Source organism: Condylura cristata, unplaced genomic scaffold, assembly GCF_000260355.1.
Source record: "Condylura cristata isolate star-nosed mole 26May11 unplaced genomic scaffold, ConCri1.0 scaffold00028, whole genome shotgun sequence".
In the NCBI taxonomy this organism is placed as follows: Eukaryota; Metazoa; Chordata; class Mammalia; order Eulipotyphla; family Talpidae; genus Condylura; species Condylura cristata.
Window position 1 is genome coordinate 21,933,171 of NW_004567129.1, and position 25,531 is coordinate 21,958,701.

Below are 25,531 nucleotides of genomic sequence, written 5' to 3' on the forward strand. Positions count from 1 at the left end.
CTGAGGGGAGCAGCGGATGGGTCAGGAGAGGTCTGCCACGCCATGTGGATCTCCTCTGGGGCAGGCGGGGATCGAACTCATGCGGAAGTGGCTCAAGCTTCTTAGTGATGTGCTTTAACCCGCTGCGCCACCAGGGAGGGCCCTGAATAAAGTTTTAACAAGATGAAATAAATATGGCCAGGCAGGAAACTGGAGCTGTTTGTCAAAGTTTCAAGAGATAGAATCCCATTTCCACAGGCTACAGATTCTTATTCACTGGGACATTTATTGGGTTCCTTGTGTTTTGTGCAAACAATTCAGATAATTTCAATATGAGTATGTTATGGCACACACAATGAGGAATATTGTGGAAGAAGATTGAAGAGCAGCTAGAGATTCAGACAAAATATGTTCTTCACTTCATTTTATGGTTTAGCACATTATATCAAATGTGACACTACCACATAATTGCTATCTTTAGATGACAATTTCAGTCTCAATATCATGTATATAATACAAAATTGCAATAATTCAGTTTTGGATAATTATACATTATAATTTGTGTATGCGTGTGTTTCTGTTATTTCCTAAAATTTAAAAAGGAAATTATAGTGATACTTTGGAATTTCTCTTATTTTTCTAGTAATTTTCTATGCAATGTTTTCATGTCAAGAATTTCTTGAAAGAGCTTTCAATGGCTATGAAAATTAAGTTTGCAGGTGGAGAGGATGACAGATGATCTCAAATTTATCTTAAATGCTAGGCAATTTGAAAAATCTTGCTAGGTATAGGGACAGAAGAAAGTAAGCAAACTGATATAGAAAATGTAGAAGAAAATCTTACTTGTATGATATATTTTAATGAATATATAAATGTGAGCTATATGAATGTTTCAATAGCATTTTAAATGGTCTTGTATAAAAATTGATACAAGTAAAATTAAAAAAAATCTTCTCAATTAAAAATATGGCATTCATAATACAAATAATAGAAATTGTAAGAGAGTCGCTAAATAATAAAGGCATCCATATAATTTTGTTCACAACTTGGAAGCAACCACTCTTGACATTTAATATATTTTTCTTCAGTTATCTTTTTTATAATCTTAACTCATTCTCTATGCAGTTTACACTGCTATGTTCTCCTTTCTATGCAGTAAAAAAAATCTTTATTTCTTACTATCAACCCTGATATTACTTTGTGTGACTAGATTATATTTATATACATTTTCAAAATCATAGTTAAATGTGTACCATTATCTCTGCTATTTTGAATTGTTTGAATAGCATGAAATTATGCTACCACTATGAACAGATATGTGCATGTAATATATACACAAATATATACACATATAAATTATGAGCTGAGGCACATGGTTCAATAAAGTTATTGTTAATTGTTAATTTTTGTGGCAAATAAGTTACTAAAGACCAGTTTTCATTATTGTTGGTATGTGCATATCTTTAATATTATTGTATAATATATGCATACATATAGTATATGCATTATTATATTATAAATGTGCATATGTTATTTTGCATGATGTATTATTATATGCACATTTCACTTGACCTGAGTTTATCAGAGTCTACACCCTAACTCTTTTGATATGAGCTTGTCATGAAACTTGACTTCTGATGAAAGTCATAGCTTGCCTTATATCTCTTATCTGTACTTGAGTTTCTGCATTATTATGTTTAAATTAAACAAAATATACTCCTCCTAGCTATGTTCATCCTTTCACTCAACCATCTATCTGTCTCTCCACCTAATCACATTCAACCATTTCCCCACCTATTAATGACATTTTCATTTAGTGATTTAATATGCATTTATAGACTAGCCATTATATACAAAGCACCGGGTTCTAGCTTTGTCTGATGTGAATTAAGTAAGAAAGGGTTCTTCTTCAAGAACTTAGCTATTATTCAAGTTAAAAAAAAAAAAAGAGGCATTTTATATTTGGACAGAGCTCGGTTCATGATGTATGTGAGATCCAGAAACACTTGCCTTTATTTTTTATGAGCTATATTTGTAGTTTCTTCATCTTCAATATAGTTGTATTGATTTAAGTATATATACTGATTTACTATATGATAATATCCACTGTGACATCTGGAAGATGGTATGGACTTGAAAGCTGGTGCTATTGCTGCATGTTATTTATCATTATATTACGATATTAGATAGCATCTATAATATCACTTGTACAGTATGGGGTATACAAAAATATATCTCCATATATTTTTTAATAATTTATATAATTACAAATCACATACATTTAAATTGAGGTTAGGTATAGCCAGTGCTCTTTATGTCAAATGATACATGTTAACAATCTAGTCTTTGATTGGGTTCTCCATTTATTTAATCAATCAATCCTTCATTAATATTTGCTGAAGACAACTATTTCCCTATTAAAGTATGACTTGTCATTATTACACTCCTTCCTAAGTAACTTAGCAGCTTACAAACCCCTTATGACATTGTACAAGTTCAGCCTGCTGGTCACTTTCAGCTCTGCTAACTGGATTTGAATCATAAAGTGTAATATTTCTTGATCATAATTTGAAGTTCCAAAATGACATATGGTATGTCATTTGAACTTGAAATTTATCAGTTAACAATTTTATAGTGTACATGAACATATCCAATAAATACCTCTTTGAGTAAAATCATTCAAAAGGGGAATTGCTCCTGTAAAACACTAACTTCATTGGAAACATCAATTATCATTAATAATGCGTGGCTGTGATTTTAAACTTGAGGGAAATGTTTTGGAAGAAAAATGCTTTATTTTTTTTTCCTACTCCAAAACTACATCAATGTCTTGTATCTACATGACTTGATCAAAACCTTTGTTTCTTGTGTGACTCACCCAGTGTGAAGTACCCAGCTTCTGTACGTAGATCATGGCCTTAATTTTTCTTGCCTTGAACTTCTTGTCATTTCTCTTCATTTCTTTCAAGGTTCATTTCAAATATAGTGTCCTGTTAGAAGTTTATATGTTGCTGCAACTCTGTTGGAGTTCAGAGAAGGTAGTGGTGATCCGGTTAATAATTATAGCTATTTATGTGCCCTCTGCTCCCTCTCAGACTAATATTACAAGAGCAGAGACTATATCTTAGACCAGTAGCTCTCATGTCTCACAGCATACAAAGTATCACATGATAAATGATTGTCAGATATTCACTGTAAGAGTAAATAATCTTAAGGACTATTTTTTTGGGGGGGGAAATAATTACAGTTTTAACCACTTGTTTAGAATATATTAAATACTGTTCAGATGGGGGGTGTATCAGCCTGTTATGATATATGAATAGAATATTCTGAGGTGTGAGGGGAATAATCAGAAGAGAGGTTTCTTTAAGAAATAAAATACCCTCTAAGAACACAGCAGTTGGCTGTACACTTTAAAGTTAATAACCCAAACCTAATTCTTTGTTAAAACCTAGTTTTGTCTTATGTTATCTCAATTTGGTAATCAAGAAAAGGATGTTGCCTAATTCTCTTTGCAGTCTGTCACTATTTTGTGCAAATCTATTACTACCCCTAAGAAAATAATTTTGTTTGCTAACCATCCAGAAATCTGTGATTGAATACTTACAGATATTAGCCTGCCTCTCTCTCCCTTTAGAATTTTTGTGATAAATGTTGCATCTTCCTGGAAGATGCAAACCGCAGCTCTAGTTTTGATTAACTCTCTCTTTCAGTCTTTGTTCAAGTAAGTCCTACCCCTACTTACCACCATTCCCAGATCTTCTTTATCCTCTTTTAATTGTTATTAACATTCCATACCTTCTCAGGTACGATGAAATTTACTTATTCTCATATATGTGGCTATGAATTCTTCCCCTGCGTAGAATGTCTTATTCTATAAATTGATATCTCCCCAACTGCTGTAAGGGTATCTGGAAATGGAAGTCTTCAGTAAATGTTAGCAAATGAAGGAATGATTGATTGAATAAATGAAATAAGGGAGAACACATAAATCAAGACTAAATTATTAACATTTTTTTTTTACTCAAAGAGCACTTTAATCCCTAATTCCATTGGGTAATTAATTGGGAGTGCAATAACATGCCTTGCTTCACAGACATCTTCAAATATTTGAACTGGAGAGTTCACTACAACTCAGTGTAATATAATTGCCTTTCTATTTTCATACCATACAGTGAAGAGCACAGAGAAAGAAAATGTGTTTCCTGCTATATGCAAACAGTTAAAAAAAAAAAAAAAGATGTTATTAGTCTGAGAATGACCCTGCAATATAGTCTGTTACTGTTACCACACTGTTAATGCAACTGCACTATAAGCTAAATTTTTGTTCTTTTTAGCCATTATGTTAATACATTCTGCCTTTTTGAACATTTTAATATACCAAGGTGGCTGAAGATGTTTTGGACAGTCTTATCTTAGAGATTCAAGTACCATCAACTTTCTTTAAATTGATGTTTATATATATCACTTTTTTCTAAAGATTTATTTATGCATACAGAACTGGGATACAGGCCAGAGGGGCTGGGCGGTGAGAGAATTCACCAGAGACAGAGTGGGGAGCAGAACAGGCCGACTGACGAGGTACACTGCTGAGGGGAGCAACGGGTGGCTCATTAGAAGTCTGCTGCAACATGTGGGTCACCTCCAACTCATGCTGAAGTGGCTTTAGCTTCTTAGTGCTGCGCTGCCAGAGAGGACCCTCACTTTTTTTTTTTTTTTTTTTTTTTTTTTTTAAAGATTTATTTATTTATTCATACAGAACTGGGGTACAGGCCAGAGATGCGATGGGGTGAAATTTAAATTTTTTTTTTTTTTTTTTTTTTTTTTGATGGAGAGACAGTAGGGTATTTATTTTAACCAGCTACATTTATGTCTAGGGAAAAATCCAGCTTTGTAATTTCACTTCTATTATGTCTCTGGCAAGCTAAAATTTAAAGTGAATACTATATAACTGCATAAATATGCTGACAACATCTGAACAGATAAATCCTATATTGTAAAAAAAAAATAATAATAAGTATGTGAAATAATTGTACTTCATTAAAATGGATGCATGTTAAAATTAAAAAAAAAAAAAGAAATATGAATGTGCTTTAGAATGAGGCACACATAAATTTCAAACCTGGTATTGGATCAGTATCTTTTTTAAATGGTTTGACTTTGGGGAAGTGAGATCTTCTATACTTTGTTTTGCCATCTGTATAATAGATATTAACACTAACTGAATAATAAGTAAGCATCTATAACTATTAGTTTACATTTTTCCTTCCCTTTCTTTGGCTTCATTTCCTGTTACTATAAAACTACACTTAGTTATTATTCATATGATGAAATGATTTGTTTAATTGCCTTAATACATTAGGCAGTTTTTTCTAGTGTTAAGCAAATTCCAACAATTTCTTGAGATGGAATTATAATGAAGGTTTGTGTGCAAGAAATTGAAAATTTTAGATTTTTTTTATCCTTGCAGTTAGGAAAAATCACCTCACTAGGCAATATTTGAAACTAAAATTTATGATTTGCTTTCATGCACTTAATTAGAAATAAATGCAGATATTTGGATAACAAATGACACTGTGGAACTCATAGAATTTGCATTTGTTGTTAGGTTCTTGAGCTTTTGATAGAGAATTCTAAACATTATCACCAATCAAAGATTTAAGAATTTGGTCTATGTGTGTGTGGTGGGGAGGGCGGAAGGGGTGGGGATGAGTACTGAAAGGCTACATAGTAAATCAGAGTCAATTTCTTTTTAGGAAAAACAGTGATTTGTAGAGCTGTGAAAGCCTGACCTATAATTTCAATGTAGGAACCAGATGGGATAGAAAATTATCATAACAATTCCTAATTTAGTCTCAATGAGTAAACTCTAGCTAGAACATCCCCCATATAAATTTGGTAGTTAAACATGTCAGAATAAAAAGCGATATTGGTTTTAATTCAATGATGAGAACAGGTATTAAAACCTACCCAGATCCATGCTTGGGTCCTCGGTCAGTATCTAGTTTCCTCTTAAGCACCTGTGTTAAAAAATACTTTCTTTGAGTAAGCCAAAATGCACCTCCACGTATAAACAAGTCTTATTTATACCCCGTTTCTGCCTGGAAAAAATGTAAAATGTATTGAAAAAATTGTCTCTGTGACACAGTTTCGGTTCCCTGGAATAACAGAGGAGGAAAAATTATATAGAATCAGACCATGAGTGGTAACAGGCCCTGGGAGGAAATGGAAAAAGTGAGGTCATGCAATTACCATGGTAGCCAAAGGCAAGACTTACCTCTTAGAATCCTACCATTTGCAATATGTTTTCATATATAATTGCATCCAGTCCTTTCATTAACCCCTTCATATTTTGACTTTCGCATAAAATAAGTGCTATTTTATATGATGACAGTGTAGATCTAAAATTTCATTCCCAATGGGTGGAATTTATATTTTACTAGCAATGACCAAGGTTTGCCAAACCAGTACATGTTTACTAATGGCTGAAAGTCAAAGTCTGTCCTCCTGTTCGAGGAGATGCTGGGACAGATTATTTCTTCCTATTTCTTCACGGAAAATGCATGTTAATACATCAGGTACAATGCTGTTTTCTAACCCCACAAAATTCACGACAGGGACAGATTATGCTATATATATATATAATATAAATATAAGTGTATATATTATGTAAAACATTATACAGTCTGGATATATATTCATAGATATTTAAATATATATAGTTCAAACAATAAAATAGTTATTTCCTCTTCATAACTATAAAAAATAAAATAAAATCACCATGATATGTTAATGATTACGAAAGGACATTTATAACACTTTCTCCACAGGTTGTATAAAAATGAAAGTACCACATCTGAGAATAAGCATTCAGTAATAGCACACATTTTCTGAAGATGATGATGATAGCACTCTGGTGTGCAAGCAAGGATTATTTATACAAGAATAATCCTTTAGCTAAGGAGGATTCGTTTGTACTGAATAAGATAAAAAATACTACAGAGCTTGGACCTCAAGCATATAAATTTCTCTATCACCTAATGAAGCTCAGAAGAAGTCAGCGAAAGTGGGTCCTTCTCCACAGGTTGATTTTAGTAACTTGATGGATAAAATCTATAAGAATAATTAATTTTCTAAAAGAATGTGCCAATATGCAAGGATAAATTAGGTAGCTTTTATTACCTAAATAACTCTTCAGAGGTCTGCCACAGTCATTCCAACCCTGTCAGGCAGGAAGGAAACTACCACAAACAAGTGGATAATTTGCAACAGCAAAACTACAGATGTCAACAATAGAACTTAGCACTTTGCTTCCAGTGCATTTCTCTTGCTGTTGGTTTTTTATTGTTGCTGTTATTTTTTGCTGTGTGTTAAGGAAAAAGAAAATCACTTTTTGGTTTGTCTTCGACATTATTTTTTTTTAATTTAGAATATAATAAAATTTATTATATATATATATTTATTTTTTACATTATTTTTTAAATTAAAGGTATTTTCTGGTAGTACATAACCATCCACCATAACTTCAGAATTAAAAAAAGGAATCCCTTAGCAGCCTTTCCTTTTTATTGTTATTTGTGATTATCTTGCTAAAAAACTTATGTTTCCAATATTGGCTTATGTTTTCTCACTGTCTCATAATGTTTTGAAATAAGCTTGACACCTTGTGTCCCTATCAGCATCTTCGTTGGTCTACATTGCAAATTTGCATGATATATTTACTGGATCCAATAATAGTTTATTAACCTCCCTTCAGTGAAATAGGGTAGGTAGTTCAAAGTCAGTTTCATGCAAGTAGCATCTAATTTTAACTTATAATCAGGGAGAGAAATGGACAGAGCTAGAGAGGCACTGGTATACTTACATTCTGTGCTGAACAGTGTCAGTATGGTCAACATTATTATGACTGCAAATACATTTTAAAAAACAGAGTGCTTCATCTTATTTATAAAGTTGCATGTTTAACCCAGTCTATCTTTTTAAATTGTATTAAAAGAATAAATCCTATTTTATGACTAGCTACCATTACACTGATAAACAGGTGGTTTTATGGATAAAATGCTAGTGGAGAAAGTAGTTATCAACAGAAATTGTTTCCATCACATATACTCAAACCACTTATTAACATCTGGGAATAAATCAACATTATCCATTTTATTATCATGTACTTGACAATGAGATTGTAGGTTGCACTGCAATCATTTCATTCCAGCTTTGCTCATTATTTATCTTGAGTTATGTATTTGTTTTTTTAACATGATGTGGTATATATGTATCTCAGTGCACTGTCACAATAAATGCAGAATTTATGGTGACCAAAGCCAGACCAAAGGTTGACATCTGAGGAGATCAATCTGGCTTTGTAGTGAAAGTAATAACTAAAGATAACACAATCTAAATGATCGACATGAATTCTGCATAGCAATAACTTTTGGAGGATTAGGATCATTACTTAGGGATGCTTTTCTGTTATTCAACAACTACTGGATGGCTTGTGGTTTAATTTTCTTGAAGAAATAATGAACATATAGTATAACATAATAATTGTTTTAGTATATCCATGATGGTAGCTTATATCAGATTAACTCTTCCAGAATACAACTATAGTGTCAGAAGTGACAGAGGGAATGCTATCTGATAGCTATCAGTACTTAAGAAACCAGAGAGAAATGAAAGAAGTTGAGGTGACTCCTCAATTTAGAACATAATTCCCTGTAAGGCTTTAACTGATTTAATTCACAAGGCATAGAAACAAAATAGAAATCAGTGACCTAGAGTTTATAGTTTTGGCACTATAGAGACAAAAGAGTTCAGGGTTATGAGAATATCTAGAAATTAAGAGGTCAAATCCAGAGTGAGAAGGTAACTGAAGAGAAAAATCAGAGTACTATGGGTGAATTCCCCCTTGAGATAGTTACCAAAACATTAAAAGTAAAAATTAAGAAAATTTAAAACCTGTCAAAGAGCATGTGCTAAACAGCTAAAAAAAGAAAAAGAAAAACCTTCACAACAACAAAATAACAGTTTAACAGAAAGGATGGGCTGTAGAATTAAGGGAAGGGACAAGCAGACAAAAAAAAGAAAAAAAGAAATCAACCTCCATAAATTCTGAAATCAGGTCTTGATGATATTAAAGACTTACCTGTCTGTTTATCTATCTATCTATCTATCTATCTATCTATCTATCTATCTATCTATCTATCTATCTATCATCTATTTACTCATCCATCCATCTCTTCCTGTGATCCTTGAAAGCTGACTATAGAATTGAGGACTGGAGGGCATGTGGGGGGGATGTGGGAGCAAAGTGAGGAGAGAGAATAATGACCTACAGGTGAATTATCTGTGCTTTTATGGCAGGTCCACTATAGTAATGATACCTGAAGGGAGGGAGTCCTATACTACACAAATACAAACAACAAAGTAAACCAATACTGTCCAAAAAAAAAAAAAATCCAGTAAACATTTCATTTCATTTCATTTATTTTCAAAAAATAGAAAATCAGACCTCATTTGAAGGAGATAATACCTTTTCATATCTAATTTCCAAAATTAAAATAAAAATCAGTGGGCATGCCATGAAAGGGGGCCAAGCCATCAAAAATCAGAAAAAAGATAATAGAGTAAGACCCAGAGTTATTGGAATTATCAGAGAAAAAACACCAGAGTAAATATAATCAATGATTTCAGGAAAATAAATAACAGATGGGATACAGACTTTTATCGAAGAGCTGAAATCTATAAAAATATAAAAATGGTCAAAGACAAAGTGTCTAGCTAAAAATTCAGTCAGTGAAAGTAATAATTTAATCTATAGTTTAAAGAGAGCATGAAATTCAGCAGAAATATGGATTGACAAACTATATTTAAGGTAGTTTAAGAGATTTCAGATTGACAAAACTAAGCCAAAACAAACCCTAGAAATATGATTGCAGGAACACAACAATATAATTGGCATAGTTAATTCATTGTAAACACTCTTGCAATGTATATAACATGTCTAAAACATTATCTTAAATTAATTCTAATAAGTCAAGTACATATCTATAAATGTGGTATTTAAATCTACCACTACAGATCATTAATAAAACTCTAACAGGCAAGTGGTAAAAATGGAATATTGAAATTTACTAATCCAAAGAACATAGGAAGAATGAAAACTGAAAAGGAACTGATGAAGAAGTTGAAAAGTATAATAAATTGAATAAAATACAAGAAATTAAGAAATAAAGCCCCAGGTAAATAAGCAAACACACTAAATGTAAATAAGCTACATACCTCACGTAACAGACTTAGTTGTCTAACTATATATAAGAGAGAGAATTTAAACAGCTGGGATTACATACAATTACAAAAATTCCTGTATAGTAAAAGAAACTAAATGAAAAGGCACTCTGCTGAATGAGAGAAAAGTTTTGTATACTGTGCTTTTGACAATAGACTGCTATCAACCATTTTCTGAATTATGCTTCTCATCAGAAATAAGTGTTAAATACAAAGATCTGTGAAAAAACTTGGAAAATTTAATTCAAACAAAAGGAAAAAGTTGAGTTAAAAAGATAGCAATTCAAGCAAAAGGAAAAGTTGATTAACTAGATAGCTTAAGGAGAAATAAATATTACCCAAAATAAAGGGAAACATTTCACAATGATAATTAAATTCGGCAGGAAGATATAAAAATCCTAAATTTGTCTGTGGCTAATAATATGTTTGACAAGTTTATAAAGTACACAATTTGCAGTAATACATGGAGAAATAGACAAATCAATAATTTTAGATGGTAATATTCATCTATCACTCTCTACTAATATAACAAGTACACAAAAGATAGTAAAGATATGGTTATAGTGAACTTGAAATCTATAAAACAGTACATTCAAAAGTTATAGAAAAATTGTTCTTGTCAAACACCCTTGAAATATTTTCCTAAAAATATTATGACCAAAGCTGGATCATAAAGTAAGTCTAAACACTTACACAGTATCCTTCCTTACTGCAGTAGAGTTAAACTAGAAATAAGTAAAATAAGTAACAAAATATAAATGAATTATTCCCAAATGTTGGACATAATCCCTACACCTCTAAAATTACCCATGGAAAGCACAAGAAAATCATGCAGGGAATTAACACATTTTTTTAAATGAATGATAAAGTAGTGACATGGGCCCTCCCTGATGGCACAGAGGGTTAAAGCACTGCGCTAAGAAGATTAAGCCACTTCCTCATGAGTTCGATCCCCGCCTGCCCTGGAGGAGATCCACATGGCGTGGCAGACCTCTCCTGACCCGCCCGCTGCTCCCTTCAGCAGTATACTTTGTCCATCTGCCTGTTCTGCTCCCCACTCTGTCTCTGGTGAATCCTCTCACCCTCCGCATCTCTGGCCTGTACCCCAGTTCTGTATGAATAAATTAAAAAATCTTTAAAAAAAAATAGTGACATGATGGAATTTATGAGAAATTTCATCTAGTGCTGAGAGGGAAATTAACCTCAAATATCCATATTAGAAAAGAAGAAATGCTAAAAGTCAGTTATCTAATAATCCATTTCAAAAAGGCTAAAAGTGAACAGAATATGAAAAACTAGTCAAAAGGTGAAAATAAATTTAGAATAAAGTGTAATGAAATTGAAATCCCCATTGTGCAGTAAGGAAATTCTGCAAACCCAGTTACTTATTTGCAAAGATGAATAAGGTTAATAAAACATTGCAAGGAAATAATAGAAAAGTTACAAGTTATTAATAGTGGAAATGATAAAGGGACATCATTACAGATTCTCTAGATATTAAAAAGATAATTATTGGTTATTGCAAACATATTTATGCCAGTAAGTTTTGAAATATATATGAAATAGACAGCCAAGTTGAAAAATGCAGTCTTTGCAAACTGGCATAAATAGAAAATGTTCTCCTTGTCTCTGTCTATCACTTGCTGTATTGAATAACTTGGATCCATAATTGCTAACACTTAACACATAAATCGTCATGCCCAAATGAACCCAACACAAACTGTATCAGAGGGAAGTAAAACAGGCAGCATTTTCTACTCATGTCATCAAGCCAGAGTGATCTTAATACTGAGACCTGAAAAGCTCTTACAAGAAAAAAAGAATGAACAGCTTGTTCCTTAGAAAATCCTAGTAACATACTAACAAATGAAGGCCGCTGATCCAAAAATAGGAAATTACACACAAGGGCAGATTTTAACATTTGAAAATCTATTAATGTATGAATTAAAAAAAAAAGATAAAACATATGGCCTGTTTCAATAGATGTAGAAAATGTTATATATTCATGTCTTGTTCATGAGAAATCTCTGCACAGTAGAAATAGTAGGAAACATAATCTGATAAAGGGTAACTACAAAAATATATTGCAGATATCAGAACTAATGGTAAAATATGGAAAGCTTTCTTCCTGAGATTGGAAATCAGATAAGGTTGTCTACTATTACAACTTTTATTCACTTATATTGAAGGTTTTAGCCAGTACAGTAAGATAAAGATAAGAAATAAAAGTATAAATATTGAAAGGAGAAAAATAAAATGAACAGTCATTTGAGTACATACAAAACAAAAATATATACCTTTAAAATATTATAAGTGATATGTAAGTTTTGTTAGTTATTAATTTTTGTTTCCCAACAACACTCAGACAATGAAATAAAGATACAATTTTTAATGGTAAAAATACTGCATATAACACATTACTGAGGAACATTAAGGAGCTCTAAATAAATGAAATTAAGAGAAAGTTCGTGATGTAAAGATTCAAAAGGAAAAAAAATTAAATTCTCTTTACACTTACCTGTAGACTGTGCAACATCAATCAGAATTCCAGCAGCTCTGTATATGTATGAGCTCATGCACTCACAATTTGACAAACTGTATAGAATTTTAAAAGGGTGAAATAAAGAATATATTAAAAAAGGAAAACAAATTTGATCATATCACTCTTATAATAGCAGAGAAGTCCAGATAAAAAGTCTGCACAGGCCCTCCCTGGTGGCGCAGCAGGTTAAAGCACAGCACTGAGAAGCTAAAGCCACTTCCGCATGAGTTCGATCCCCGCCTGCCCCAGAGGTGACCACATGGTGTGGCAGACCTCTCCTGACCCGCCCGCTGCTCCCCTCAGCAGTGTACTTCGTCAGTCGGCCTGTTCTGTTCCCCACTCTGTCTCTGGTGAAACCTCTCACTGCCCCTGAGCCTCTGGCCTGTACCCCAGTTCTGTATGAATAAATAAATAAATCTTAAAAAAAAAAAATCTTAAAAAAAAAAATGTCTGCACAAAAATCCCAAAAGATTTATGATAAAGGTACCTTAGATGAACTTGATAATGTTGTGAGTTGGGTATCAATCAGTGGGTAAAACTGAACCTCAACTCAGGCCATGAATATTAATAATCTTCTGATAGGTAAAAGGTACAGAAGTGGAAAGTAAAATAACATACCTTCTAAACAGTAACAGAATTCTCAAATCTGCACTAGGTAAATAATAAACAAAATGTGCTGTAGTTAATATGAGCAGCGATTGATGAATTCCATTTTATATTTAAGAATTTGTGTATCTCTTAGAAAATCTAGACAGAACAATTAAAATATAGCAAAACTTGAACAAGCTGTGAGTCAGTGAGCATAATAGGTCACTGGCATAAAACCATCAGGACATTACAAATTAATTTCTAAGTGAAACACAGCCACACAGCTCTACACATGGCTAAAATTCAGTGAATAACACATAACTGACCCTACCATGGGTTGTGGATGGAAAAACTGGAAGTATACATTGAAACTGAATGGAAGCTCTCCTTAATAATCTTTCAATCTATGTGTAGCATGGCATACCAAATACACATAGTTTTGCGCCAAAAGATATATGTAAAATATCATAGCATTCTTCGGGACAGCACAAAACTGAAACAATTCAGTCCCAACAGTAAGGAAATAAAAAACACAAATTATGGTATAGTTATACAATGGAATTCTTTTCCAACAGTGGAAAATAATGAACTACAGTTGAAATCAACCAGATAAATGCATTTACAACTATCAGATGAAGCTAAAGGAGCTCCCTCCAACAGTACACACACTTAGTCAATTCATGTGAAATTCTAAAGGGAAGCCCGTATAGTATTAAACAGAATAGATACAACGGTATATAAAAGCTAGAAATTGGACTTTTAGTGGTGAACTTGATGTAGTATATGCACAGTTTGATCCTTAATGATGCATACCTAAAACTTATATAATGTTACAATGCCGGGTTACTTCAATAAAAAGTAAATAACAGAAACAGTGGAAGTTGACATGGAGCATAATTACAGAGGACATTAGCTATGTCACATATCTCCATCTCAGTGGTGATTACATGGATAAGGTCACTTTGTAAAAATCCACTAGCAGAAAACCTTAAAATTGATGTGCTTTATTATTTGCATGGCATATTTCAATGATGAAAGTTGACTGCCTAAAAAATTTAAGGGAGTCACTCCAGGAATCAAAATTTAAACATAAATTCATTAGTAGAAAACCCTGTTCTAATGGGGTCACCAAACCTTTCTTTTGATGTTTATTATTTTCTTGTGGTATTGCGTTGGTTGGGAGTGATCCATATTCAATTTATTATATTTCAAGGTTCAGTTTACAAGTATTCTAAGGAGAGCCTGTGTTTGTTTCTGTTTCTTTTAATCCTTGTTGGGTTAGATGGCCATGGATTCATATTTCAGCTTTATCACCCCTAACTTTGAGATAAAGTGACAAGCTGACCATAGTCCATATAATACCCTTTTAGGCTCATCAAACGTCAACAATAATTCTTTACTACATACTATGATATGCAATGCAGATTCATTGCTTACATATTGCAATGCAATGCTTACATATTGAAATTTATAATCCCATTTGAGGGGGAAAAAATCTTTACAGTAACCTAACAAACCTCGAAGAAAGATATCTAGCATTCAGCACAAAAATGCTGAATCATTTATAACACAAATTGTCTGCCCTAAGAGAATAATTGTATACGTGTACCTGTGTAAATATGTATCATGCATGTAGGTATTGGGGGTACAATTGTTATTTTAAAATGGTATTGAATATGCATTTAAAATAAATATTAGATAAAATAAGTCTCTCTGAAAGTATGAGTCTCCCAAATTAAGATTCTAACATATAAAGGACTTAAATTGAACTATATTCCTAAGGTAATCTGAAGAAATTCAGGTCCGATAATCTTGAATCAATAATATTTAAAATAATTAGGAAAGAAAAAATACTGATTATTTATTAACAGAATCATAATGCAATTTTGTTGGCAGAATAGAATTAGAAATTTTCACAAGTGAAATCTTAGATCACCAAAGAGGACACAAGGAGTAATAAACATATTAGAGAATTTTATTTCCTTACCTAGTTATAATATGAAGAACTATGAGACTTTTAACAAGAATATATACATTCTTAGAGCTAGTGACTCAATATATTTTTAAAGATTTATTTATTTATGTATACAGAACTGGGATATAGGCCAGAGGTGCAGGGACAGTGAGAGGATTCACCAAAGACAGAACCCTAGAACAAAGCAAAGAACAACCACAACCACATACACATATACACACAACAGCAGAACAAAACATAGACAAAGGGAAACAAATTTGAAACTGTACAGGAAAAAAAAGGCAATATTTTATAACACACTCCTAGAAAGTTTTAAAATATGATAGATTCATTCTTCCTGGGCCTTTTGCATTTGTGGACTGTTGCCTTTATTTAGAATGTGGCTGTTTTGAATTTAATAAGTACAGAGTTTCTAAGAGGTGGTGTAACTTGGGCTGGTCAACCACAGGTGAAATTAGTCACGCCCCACATTGGGCGCCAAAAACTGTTACAGGGTAGCCCATAGTGAACTGGGCCGCCTGTCTGTGGGGCGCCTGTCTGTGGGGCCTCACCCACACGCTCACAATTCAGTTATACTGCAGGTACATACAAAAGGGTCAATAATGGGTTTATTTACAGAAGGGGAAGAGAATAGGAAACAACCCAGGGAAAGGGAGTGGGATACAAAGTAACTGGAATAGCTTACAGCTAGGCTGACTGAACACACTGAATCTCATGGTCAAGAGAGCTGCTTCCTGATCGAGAGCATGAAAGATGAAATCGTGCCCTACTTATCCCCCAAATGTCCCAGAATTCCTGTTAGCTCCACCCTTGAGTCCTTGCAGTTCTTTCCCAGGTACTGTGGGGAGTTGTAGTTTCCAATCACTGGAGTAGGGGGTAGGGTCCAGAAAGCTGGAGTAGGGGGTAGAGTCCATAAGACTCTACAGAGTGCCTTTAGGACATCCTTCCCCTTAACAGTGGATTAAGTCAGTTCTCTCTGAGATGATGTAAAATATTTTCCCACAGGATCAAGATTTTACAACCATCTGTGTCTACCTTAGTTTTCAAGATGTCAACTCTTATAATCTGGAGAAAAGATATTGAGAATTCATGCTTGATATGTAGGAAACAGGTAGAATGGAAAAAGTCCATGGGTCTAAGCAGGGAGTCACTATTGCCAGCTTCACTTAAGGTGGAATTAATAAATAAGAGACCTACACATGCCCACCATTTAGAAAGCATTGAAACTGGGTCGCTGGGTGCATCTGCTTTTCAGCACTCAGTCAGGAAAAATGACAGGGTTCAAGGAGGATGTGAACATAAGTCCCCATTTAAGAGTTATTTTTTCCAGGGAGTTGACAGTATTTTCACATATCCAACAGCCACGACTTCCTCTGAGAGAAGACACTTTTTTCCCTTTCTTCAGAGAACTATGACTTGTTTAGTAGAAAATCTATGATTTACAATCTTTGATACTAAAGTCCCCATCTGATTAAAGCTCTAATTCTAAACTATTTTGTAAATGGCTATTTTTTAAGGAGTGAAAGAGAATGGCTATCTCTTATAGTCTGCTTGCTGGAATTTTCACAGATCTACAACAACAACAACAAAAATATTAAAAATTGGGTGGCCAGGCTCTCCTTGGTGGCACAACAGGTTAAAGCACTGCATTATGAAGCTCTGGAAACCACTGTAACAGAAGCTCAATCCTCCACCAGGGAGGGAACCCACAATGCACCGCAGACCTCTCCTGACCCGCCCACTGATCCCCTCAGCAGTGGACTTCCTCAGTCCACCTGTCCTGCTCCCCACTCTCTCTGGTGAATCCTCTCACTGCCCCTGCACCTTTGGCCTGTACCCCCAGTTCTGTAAGCGTAAATAAATAAATCTTTAAAAAACAAAACATTTTTAAAAATTGGGTGGCTAAGTGCTCCATGTACACTAGAAGGCAGACATGACTTGGGTGTCAAAAGACTGTATACTAGTGATTTTATGTAGTGATCCTACGAGTAAAAATGTAGAAAAACTATCAAAAATTTCCCCAAGAGCTTTTCTGCCTTACTGGTGTTCGTAGTATTCTAACTTCTTCCTATGCTATTTAATAACTTGCCATCTGGTCAGTCACCACTACCTATTGAGAAATCATCACAACATTTTTGGACAGAATGTAGCTCAAAAGGTTTTTTTGTTTTGTTTTGTTTTTTTGTTTTTTTTCTTTAGTCACAAAAATTCCTAAGTCCACTATTGGAATGATTATCCTAGCCCTCCTTTCAAAACCCATCATTTTTCTTTTAAATTTTGTAAGTTGTTGTCTTTTCTATCATCTATTCAGTTCACATCTTCCAAATTTATAAACTTCTACTGTTCCTCCCATCCCTGATTCAATTATAAATTCTCTTATTTTGCATTCCCCCTTTGACTGTAATTTACTGTTCATGGCTTCTACCCTTCTGCTTGTAGAAGGATCGAGAATTATTTATTGAGCCCCACCAGTATATCTAAATTTGTCAAATCATTTTTTTTCTCTCCCATCGTCGGCAGAAGAGAGGCTGTTTATTTCAATCGATGCCTGCAAAAACAGCAGCGTGTGGAAACTAGTTAGAAGCAAATTCCCAAGTAACTTAAACTTGGCAGTATTCCATTACCTTTGATTATAAAAGGGCAAAATAAATGGGCAATTCATGAGACTATGTGACAGAGAGGTGACAGGAAGTCACTGCGATTCAAATGGTAGAAGTCAAGGAGTTGTTTATAGTAGTTCAGTCTTTGCTTTCATCTTGTATGAAAACAGCCTGACTTTTGTGGCCAATTGAAATGGGCTTTTCCTTCCAGACCACTTTGTCGCATCTCTAGTGTTTATAAAATTAATCTTTAATGAACACTAATCAAGGTTCTAATTATAATATCTTTATATTTAATGTTTGTGTATTAGATGAAAGGCAAACATTTTGGGACCAGTCACAAAGGACATAAATCATTTCCTTGGAAGTTGATCTAATTAATTTTATTGCTCTATAATATCTTTAAATTTGAACTGCCATCATTTCATTAATTTAGATAAAAGTAAATCTTCAGCAGTTAAATATGACGTGTTGAACATGATGATAAGTTGTAATAATTTCAATTGTGCATGATAAAATGCTTTGGGGTATAGGGAGAACATAGGGCACTACTTTTTTATTTTGTTTCATAGTTTTTCTCCTTTTAGCAACTTCAAGAAATGCTATAGTAAATTTCTGGGACTCTCGTATACTTATGAAAACAAAACAACACAAGCAATAATGTCCCTTGCCAATCTGCAGTACAGTAAGTTTTGAAATTGTAAATTTGGGCCTCTCTGGTAGCGAAAGGGTTAAGTCTCAGGCTATCACCACTGTGGCCTGAGTTCAGTCCCCGGCCAGGGAGCTGACCCACATGGTGCTGCAGACCTCTCCTGTCTCACCCGCTGCTCCCCTCAGCAGTGTGTTTCAGTCAATCTGCCTGTTCTGCTCCCCACTCTGTCCCTGGTGCATCCTCTCACCGCTCTGCACCTCTGTCCTGCATCCCAGTTCTTCTCCACATAAGTAAATCTTAAAAAATATTAATAAAATGAAATTGTAAATGTCATCCAGAAATGCTCTTCTGGCTTGCCGGGGTTCACTTGATATAACCCATTCTTATCATCATGTAAGCAAAGAATCCTCCTGATTTGGCCTCAATTTTCTCACCTGAGATTCACACTATGAGTCTCTCCTGGGACCCACTTTTAGCTGATGACATGTTTTGGGGGCTTCTGTGTCTTTTTGCATGTGACTAACTCAATCTAAAAACGTGTCCATCTTTCCTCACTTGGGTGCTTCTAGTCATTACTGAAAGCTAATTTAAAGGTCAGCCTCTCTTTTGAGTCTTTGCTGTGACTGTAGGAAAATATCTCTCCTTATATTCTTCCATTGCATGTTGTAAAGGATGTTTTATAGAATGGACAAGTGTATAAACAAAACATTATAATGTGGTATCTCCTAGACTGTGGATTCCTTGACTGCAGGAGTTTTGCCTCAGTCACTGAAAATATAGACATGAATATTGATTGAACAGACAAAGAGAAGCATGATAAAAGAATAATTGAATCAGTGAGTGACAAAAGAGTGCCATCAAAATTCTCCGATGAAAGTTATGGTTTATTTCATAACCTTGAGCTTATAGCTTACCAAATTTTGAAGAATAAATTCATAGAAGCATGTACAACTAAATACTTTCCACATATCTTCATTTTCTAGGACAAGAGCAGGCTTGTCATGGTGTCATTCGATTTAGTCACAAATGCCTTTGTTTTCAGAAAGAGGAAATATAGAATGATTCCCAGAAGAAATGGCCAGGTCCTAACTCTGGGGCTTGTGATGATGTCATTTGGAGTGAGGGTAATTTGAAAATATAGTTAAGGACCTTAACAAGAGATCACCCTAGATTACCTAGGTAGTTCCTAAACCTAATAATGTGTTCTTATAAGAGACAGAGGAGTAGAAGACAGATAAGGAGACAACCCCATGAAGAAGGTGGCAGAGATTGGATTATACAGCCAAAACCAAGGGCTGTGTTGACTTCCTCTGGCTTGCCTGATCTCTGAGGCAGCTTGCTGACCTGTAGTAAGTCTACCATGTCTAACCAATCTATTCATATTTTCCTATAACATCCTCCACTGTTTTCGAGATCATGCTTAGATTTAACCTTCTCCACATTCGTTTGCAAATCATGTCAGTTCCTATATAAGTCATACAGAGCTCTTTGCTTTATGTATCTCCTTCTCTCCTAGCCGCACATAAAACCTGGAGATCATGGGTCTGGAAATTCTAAGTAACACTCTGCTTTAGAAGCTGTGTGCTCTGGCCTGAGTTTGATCCCCAACCACGGAAGTGACCCACATGGCACAGCAGACCTCTCCTGACCCACCTGCTGCTCCCCTCAGCAGTGGATTTCAGTGGATCTGCCTGTTCTTCTTCCCACTCTGTCTCTGGTGAATCCTCTCTCACCCCACCCCACACACCACACATCCATAGAAGCTATGTGGTCATTGAGGCAGGCCATGTGTTCACTAAGGAATATCTTGACCCTTCCTAGTTCACCTCTGTCAGCATGAAGTCTCCTCCTTAAGAATAAGAAACATAGTCCCATGCCCTCTTCCCACCCCAGTTTTTATGGTGATGGCACACAGGTGAATTGGTGGTAAGAAGCCCATAGGGACTATAACTGAGATGGAAAAATGTACAAAATGAAGAATGACGAAAAAAAAAAAAAAAGAAAGAAAAAGAGACATCAGGATTCCAGGGCTCCAGGGTGCCCAGTGTCCTCTTGCCCAATGCAGAATTTGTGTCCCATGAGTAAGTGCATGGTAGGAGAAGGTCGCTCCCAGATACCGCTTTTGAGAAAATGTTGATCATGTGAATGTTCATTTATCCCAGTTAGAAGCTCACAGAGCATCTTCGTCTTCTATACTTGAGTATTACACCTGCTGACCATCTGGTTGTAGGAGATAATTGCAATACATTGAAACATTGAGGTCAAGAAAAGACAGGAGAGTGAAATTGAAAACATAGGCCTTGGCATAGTCTGTTGTCAAAATGGTTAGAATGGCCTGTAGATGCATGTTTGTCTGGTGTGTGTGTGTGTGTGTGTGAGAGAGAGATAGAGAGAGGAGAGAAGGAAGAAATAAAACAAAGAGTATTGAATTGGGTAGATCTGGCCTACCAACCACTACTAATGAATGTGATTCAATAAGATTAGCATTTGCTTTACTTCCCAAGGATCAACTCCTTGTGTTGAAGGAGTATGTATGGTAACTATTCTGTACTTGCAATTTCCTAAGGCTATGTATCCATTAGTGACTCTTTATTCTGTACATATAGATTAAGCCTGTGTTAATGATTGGCTGTTTACTGATTGAGTGGTTACAGAGATCAAAAACAGAAATACATAAATAGAAGTTTCCTAAAATTATATATACAAGTATTGGTTTAGGAAATTGAATGGAAAGAATAAATATTACAAATAATAAATAAATAACCAGTGGCTTTTAGAATTTAAAAGCAGAAATTACAGAATAAAAATAATCAGTTAAAGGGACTCAGCTAGGGTAAAGTAGTACATTGAGCCAAACTATGGAAGGTAAACTAGGTGGTCTCGCATGAGTGGCTGAAGGTTATTAATGCAACCCTGAAAATATTAGTAGCAGTACAACCTATTTGATATCCGGCTTGACTTTTGATATTTTAATTTCAAATAGTTGTTCATCTCGAGATAAAAACTTGCAAGTCTATAAGCATTCTTGGGGCAAAGAGAGTGATTTGTTGCCTTAACAAACAACAAATAGATCTTTTGGGAGACTTCATCATTAACATCCTGTGAAGATGACTCATGTTTCAAAGATTATCCAAGCTATGTCTCTGTGTTAATTTCCAGTTGAGTAAACTTGGGAAGGCCTGTGATCCTTTTTCACTTGCCACATCTAAAATATAAAAATCACATTATTTACTTCATAGCTCTTTATTGAGGATTGACTGAGCGATGCTGTGAAATGGCTTGTGCTGTATATACTGAAGACTCACTATGTCTGGTGCTGATGTTAATTACAAAAGGAAAACTTTCTTCAATATGCACTGAATACTGTGTGAGCACTTTTAAATGTTCTCATAAAATACAACAGTCATGTTAAACAAATATTAATTTCTTGAGTTTCTGTTTCCTCAGGAATAAAATGAGGTACAGTAACTTGTGGGGAGACCAGGCAAAACTGGGACTCAAATGTTCTTGGTTTAGTGTTAGCACTATATAACCTTCCCCTCTATAGAAGCTGCCATTCATATCATGATCAGTCTGGAAAAGAGATGTCAAGCTCTAAGAATAAAGTCATATCTTATTTCAAATACCCTTTGCCATATTTATCTCCCTTATTCAAGTAGATAAGGCACAAAATGTAAGTCCCATGGCTTGGGATCATATGCTAAACTTTCTCTCCCATCTGAAGTAGAGAGGCACATGTGTCCTTTCGAAATGAAGAATGAATAATTCACTAAAGATAAGGTAGTAAAAAATAAGATACGTTTAAGATGATTCACTTGATTTTGGGGGTTTTGACTTTCAGTAATCAATTACTGAGGTATCTGAAATTCTCTGGGTAATATTTACCCATCCATCATTAATCAAATAAGAATAGTGGATAATTAACTAAATTCAAATGGTATAACTTTGCTAGTGAGTTTACATGGCTATACATTTATGACATGTTTATGAGTACTTGGTATTTCCTTTAGAAATATTACTATATTTAATGAAAAATATTGGAAGATTCTAGAGACAATTTCATCAGATGTCAAAGAAAACGAGTTTGAGATAATCAGTTTAAAGCCTGTGTCTACATAATTAATAGCCAAACATTTTCCCCCCTCTTGGCTTGTTGATAAATATTCAGTGCCACAGAAACACAAGAAATTGGCCATCTCCAGTGCTTTCTGTATAATTTACAAGAGATCAAAGATTATCTCATGGTACAGTCAGAGTCAAACTGTCCTGTATTTCAAAATTGTCACATGTCCCGCATCAGCAATGTATTGATGGACAGATATGTATGCAACTTTTTGAGTTTTAAGGACTTAAGGATTAAAGATTACATGGTCCTCTGCTATTTGAAGTGACTGATATATTAAATTATTATTTGTTTGCAATGACAAAAATCTTTATGGAAATGACAATGTTAAAATGATGTTGTCTTAACTTATTCAAGAAGATCCCAAAGTCAATTTTTAATAATATATATATATATGACACGATTTCTCCATCTGGAAGATTATCTTTTTATCATTGTTAAGGACAGCCTCTCAACAGTTGTTTGATTCTGGCTTTTAGCTGAGTTTTTCAGATTCATCTTTAATATATAATTGAGATAAACAAAGATAAATCTGTGGCATAAGCGTTTTTTTTTTTATATATATGTAGTGAACTTTATCAACACATAAAGCATTCCTCATGATGGAAGTGCTTTTTTGATTTATTCAGAGATAGTTTTTCTTAAGCTAAGCTCCAGCAAATGGTGTTTAGAATAATGACATATACTTTTTTTTAAAGATTTATTTATTTATTAATACAGAACTGGGGTACAGGCCAGAGATGCGGAGGGCGAGAGGATTCACCAGAGACAGAGTTGGGTACAAAACAGGCAGATGGAAGAAGTACACTGCTGAGGGGAGCAGCGGGCGGGCCAGGAGAGGTCTGCCGCGCCATGTGGGTCACCTCCGGGGCAGGCAGGGATCGAACTCATGCGGAAGAGGATTAAGCTTCTTAGTGCTGTGCTTTAACCCGCTACGCCACCAGGGATGGCTGACAGATACTTTTTTTTTAAGCAGTCAAGCGTTTTATATTTTTACTGACTGAGGGGTCAGGCACCACAGTTGCCAGGTTGAAAACACTCTCATTACGGAAAGTGGAAAGCGACACACATGCTTTCAAGAAGAAAGTTGAGTTGCACGTTCAATGAAATACCCTCCATGCTGATGTTATTTTTTCCTTCCCATAGGGAACCACAGTCAGATATCAGGAGTACCTGTTGCTATTAAAGTGCTGGATGTCAATGACAACGCCCCTGAATTCGCATCCGAATATGAGGCATTTTTATGTGAAAATGGAAAACCCGGCCAAGTAAATATCTCCATGTTGTTAATGCTGAATATGTTTGTATACAACTGTCTCCTATTTGATTAACCTGCATTATAGTGTGCATTTGCATCCTTTACGATCTGCAAAGTTGCAGGCAAGAAGCATCCACATGGGAATAGAGAGGGAGTATTTTTCCTCCTGAGATGCTCATTCTCTTCCTACTTATGACCAAATTGGCTCCTGAAGTAGAACAGCCTGCTGTGCCATGAACCCAGAGCCAAATAACTATCTTAAAATATCTCAGGATATGGATGATAATCGGGGAGGTCTTTGAATGATGGAGCCCAAATTTTAGCCTTCAGATAACAGGAAGCCGGGATAGATGCTCCTGTGGAGGGTGTGTTTAGTTTATAGCAAACATAGGAGGAACACCTTACAGTGGAACCTGGAAAGATCAGTTGTAGGAAGTGAATTTTGAAATCTGTAAAAATCTAGTTCTAGTTAGATAAACATAGATGACTGCTATGTTTTAGACATGCAAGTAGAGTGTCTGATCATTGTTTATTGATGTAACTTTTTTTTTTACTTGTCTCATATAGCATAGGTAGGATCATGGAGTCAGAAAAAGATTTTAGGGAGGGGGAGGGAAGAAAGAAGGAGGGAGGGAGGGGAAAAGAAGGGAGGGAGGCAAGAAAAGGAAGGGAGGGAAGCTAGCAAGAGGGAAGGAAAAAGAAAGTTGAAGAACAAAAACAAAAACAAAACCTGCTATACTCTGAATGTCAAAATGGAAATAGTCTGTGTAAAGTTCTAAAAAACACAAATGTAATAGATTTATTTTAACAAGGTGCCAAAGTACTGTATGTTTAAGAAATTTATCGTTTTTCAACTTCCTAATTTATTTCTGGATGGTGACATTTTAATTTAAATAAACAGCAGCTGACAGCATGACACTGGAGTTGTTAATCCAACTATTCTTGTGCCTCATGTGGGTGTTAGGAATTAAACTTACTATTTGCTGAGCAGCTTACCTGACAAGAGTCAGATTTTTTTCCCCTAAAGAAAGGAATAGCTCTGTACTTTTATTTCATTATTATGAAAGCTCGATGTGTTACCTTCTTATAGAAAACAGTGGATACTTCCCCTAGACTGCTCTCACATATCTGAAGGGTAACAATTGTTTTCAGCTACCAAAATAAACACACACACACACACTCACCCCTATGCACACCCGCACACACGTATACGTAGTCACAGAGCAAAGCTGATTCATTTCAAAGACCCAAACTTCACAAATGTTATAATCCAAACCTTCACCTTGAGGTGGAGGAGGCTTTTTAAAAAATATATGTTATATTCATTTATCTCATGGCATTGATCACTATCAGTATCTTTTGAACATCTTTCCTTTGTGATCCGTTGAGGATGGAGTGTATTATACACACACATATCTATTTCACAGTGAATATCATTTAGCTAAGCTAGTGAATTGAGTGACAGAGAGTTTGAGAAGACGTGGACAGAATATATGCAGGTCAGTTTTGAGGTTAAGACTGTGTGGGCCA

General features: G+C 34.8%; 1 protein-coding gene across 1 annotated transcript in view; it reads left to right on the plus strand.

The window, feature by feature from the left end:
* Window positions 1-25,531, plus strand: part of CDH8 (cadherin 8, type 2) — a 349,844-nt gene that overhangs the window by 254,887 nt on the left and 69,426 nt on the right. Inside the window, exon 9 of the mRNA XM_004690505.2 lies at window positions 23,890-24,011. Coding sequence (XP_004690562.1) covers window positions 23,890-24,011 — 122 coding nt within the window. The remainder of the gene's footprint in view (window positions 1-23,889; window positions 24,012-25,531) is intronic.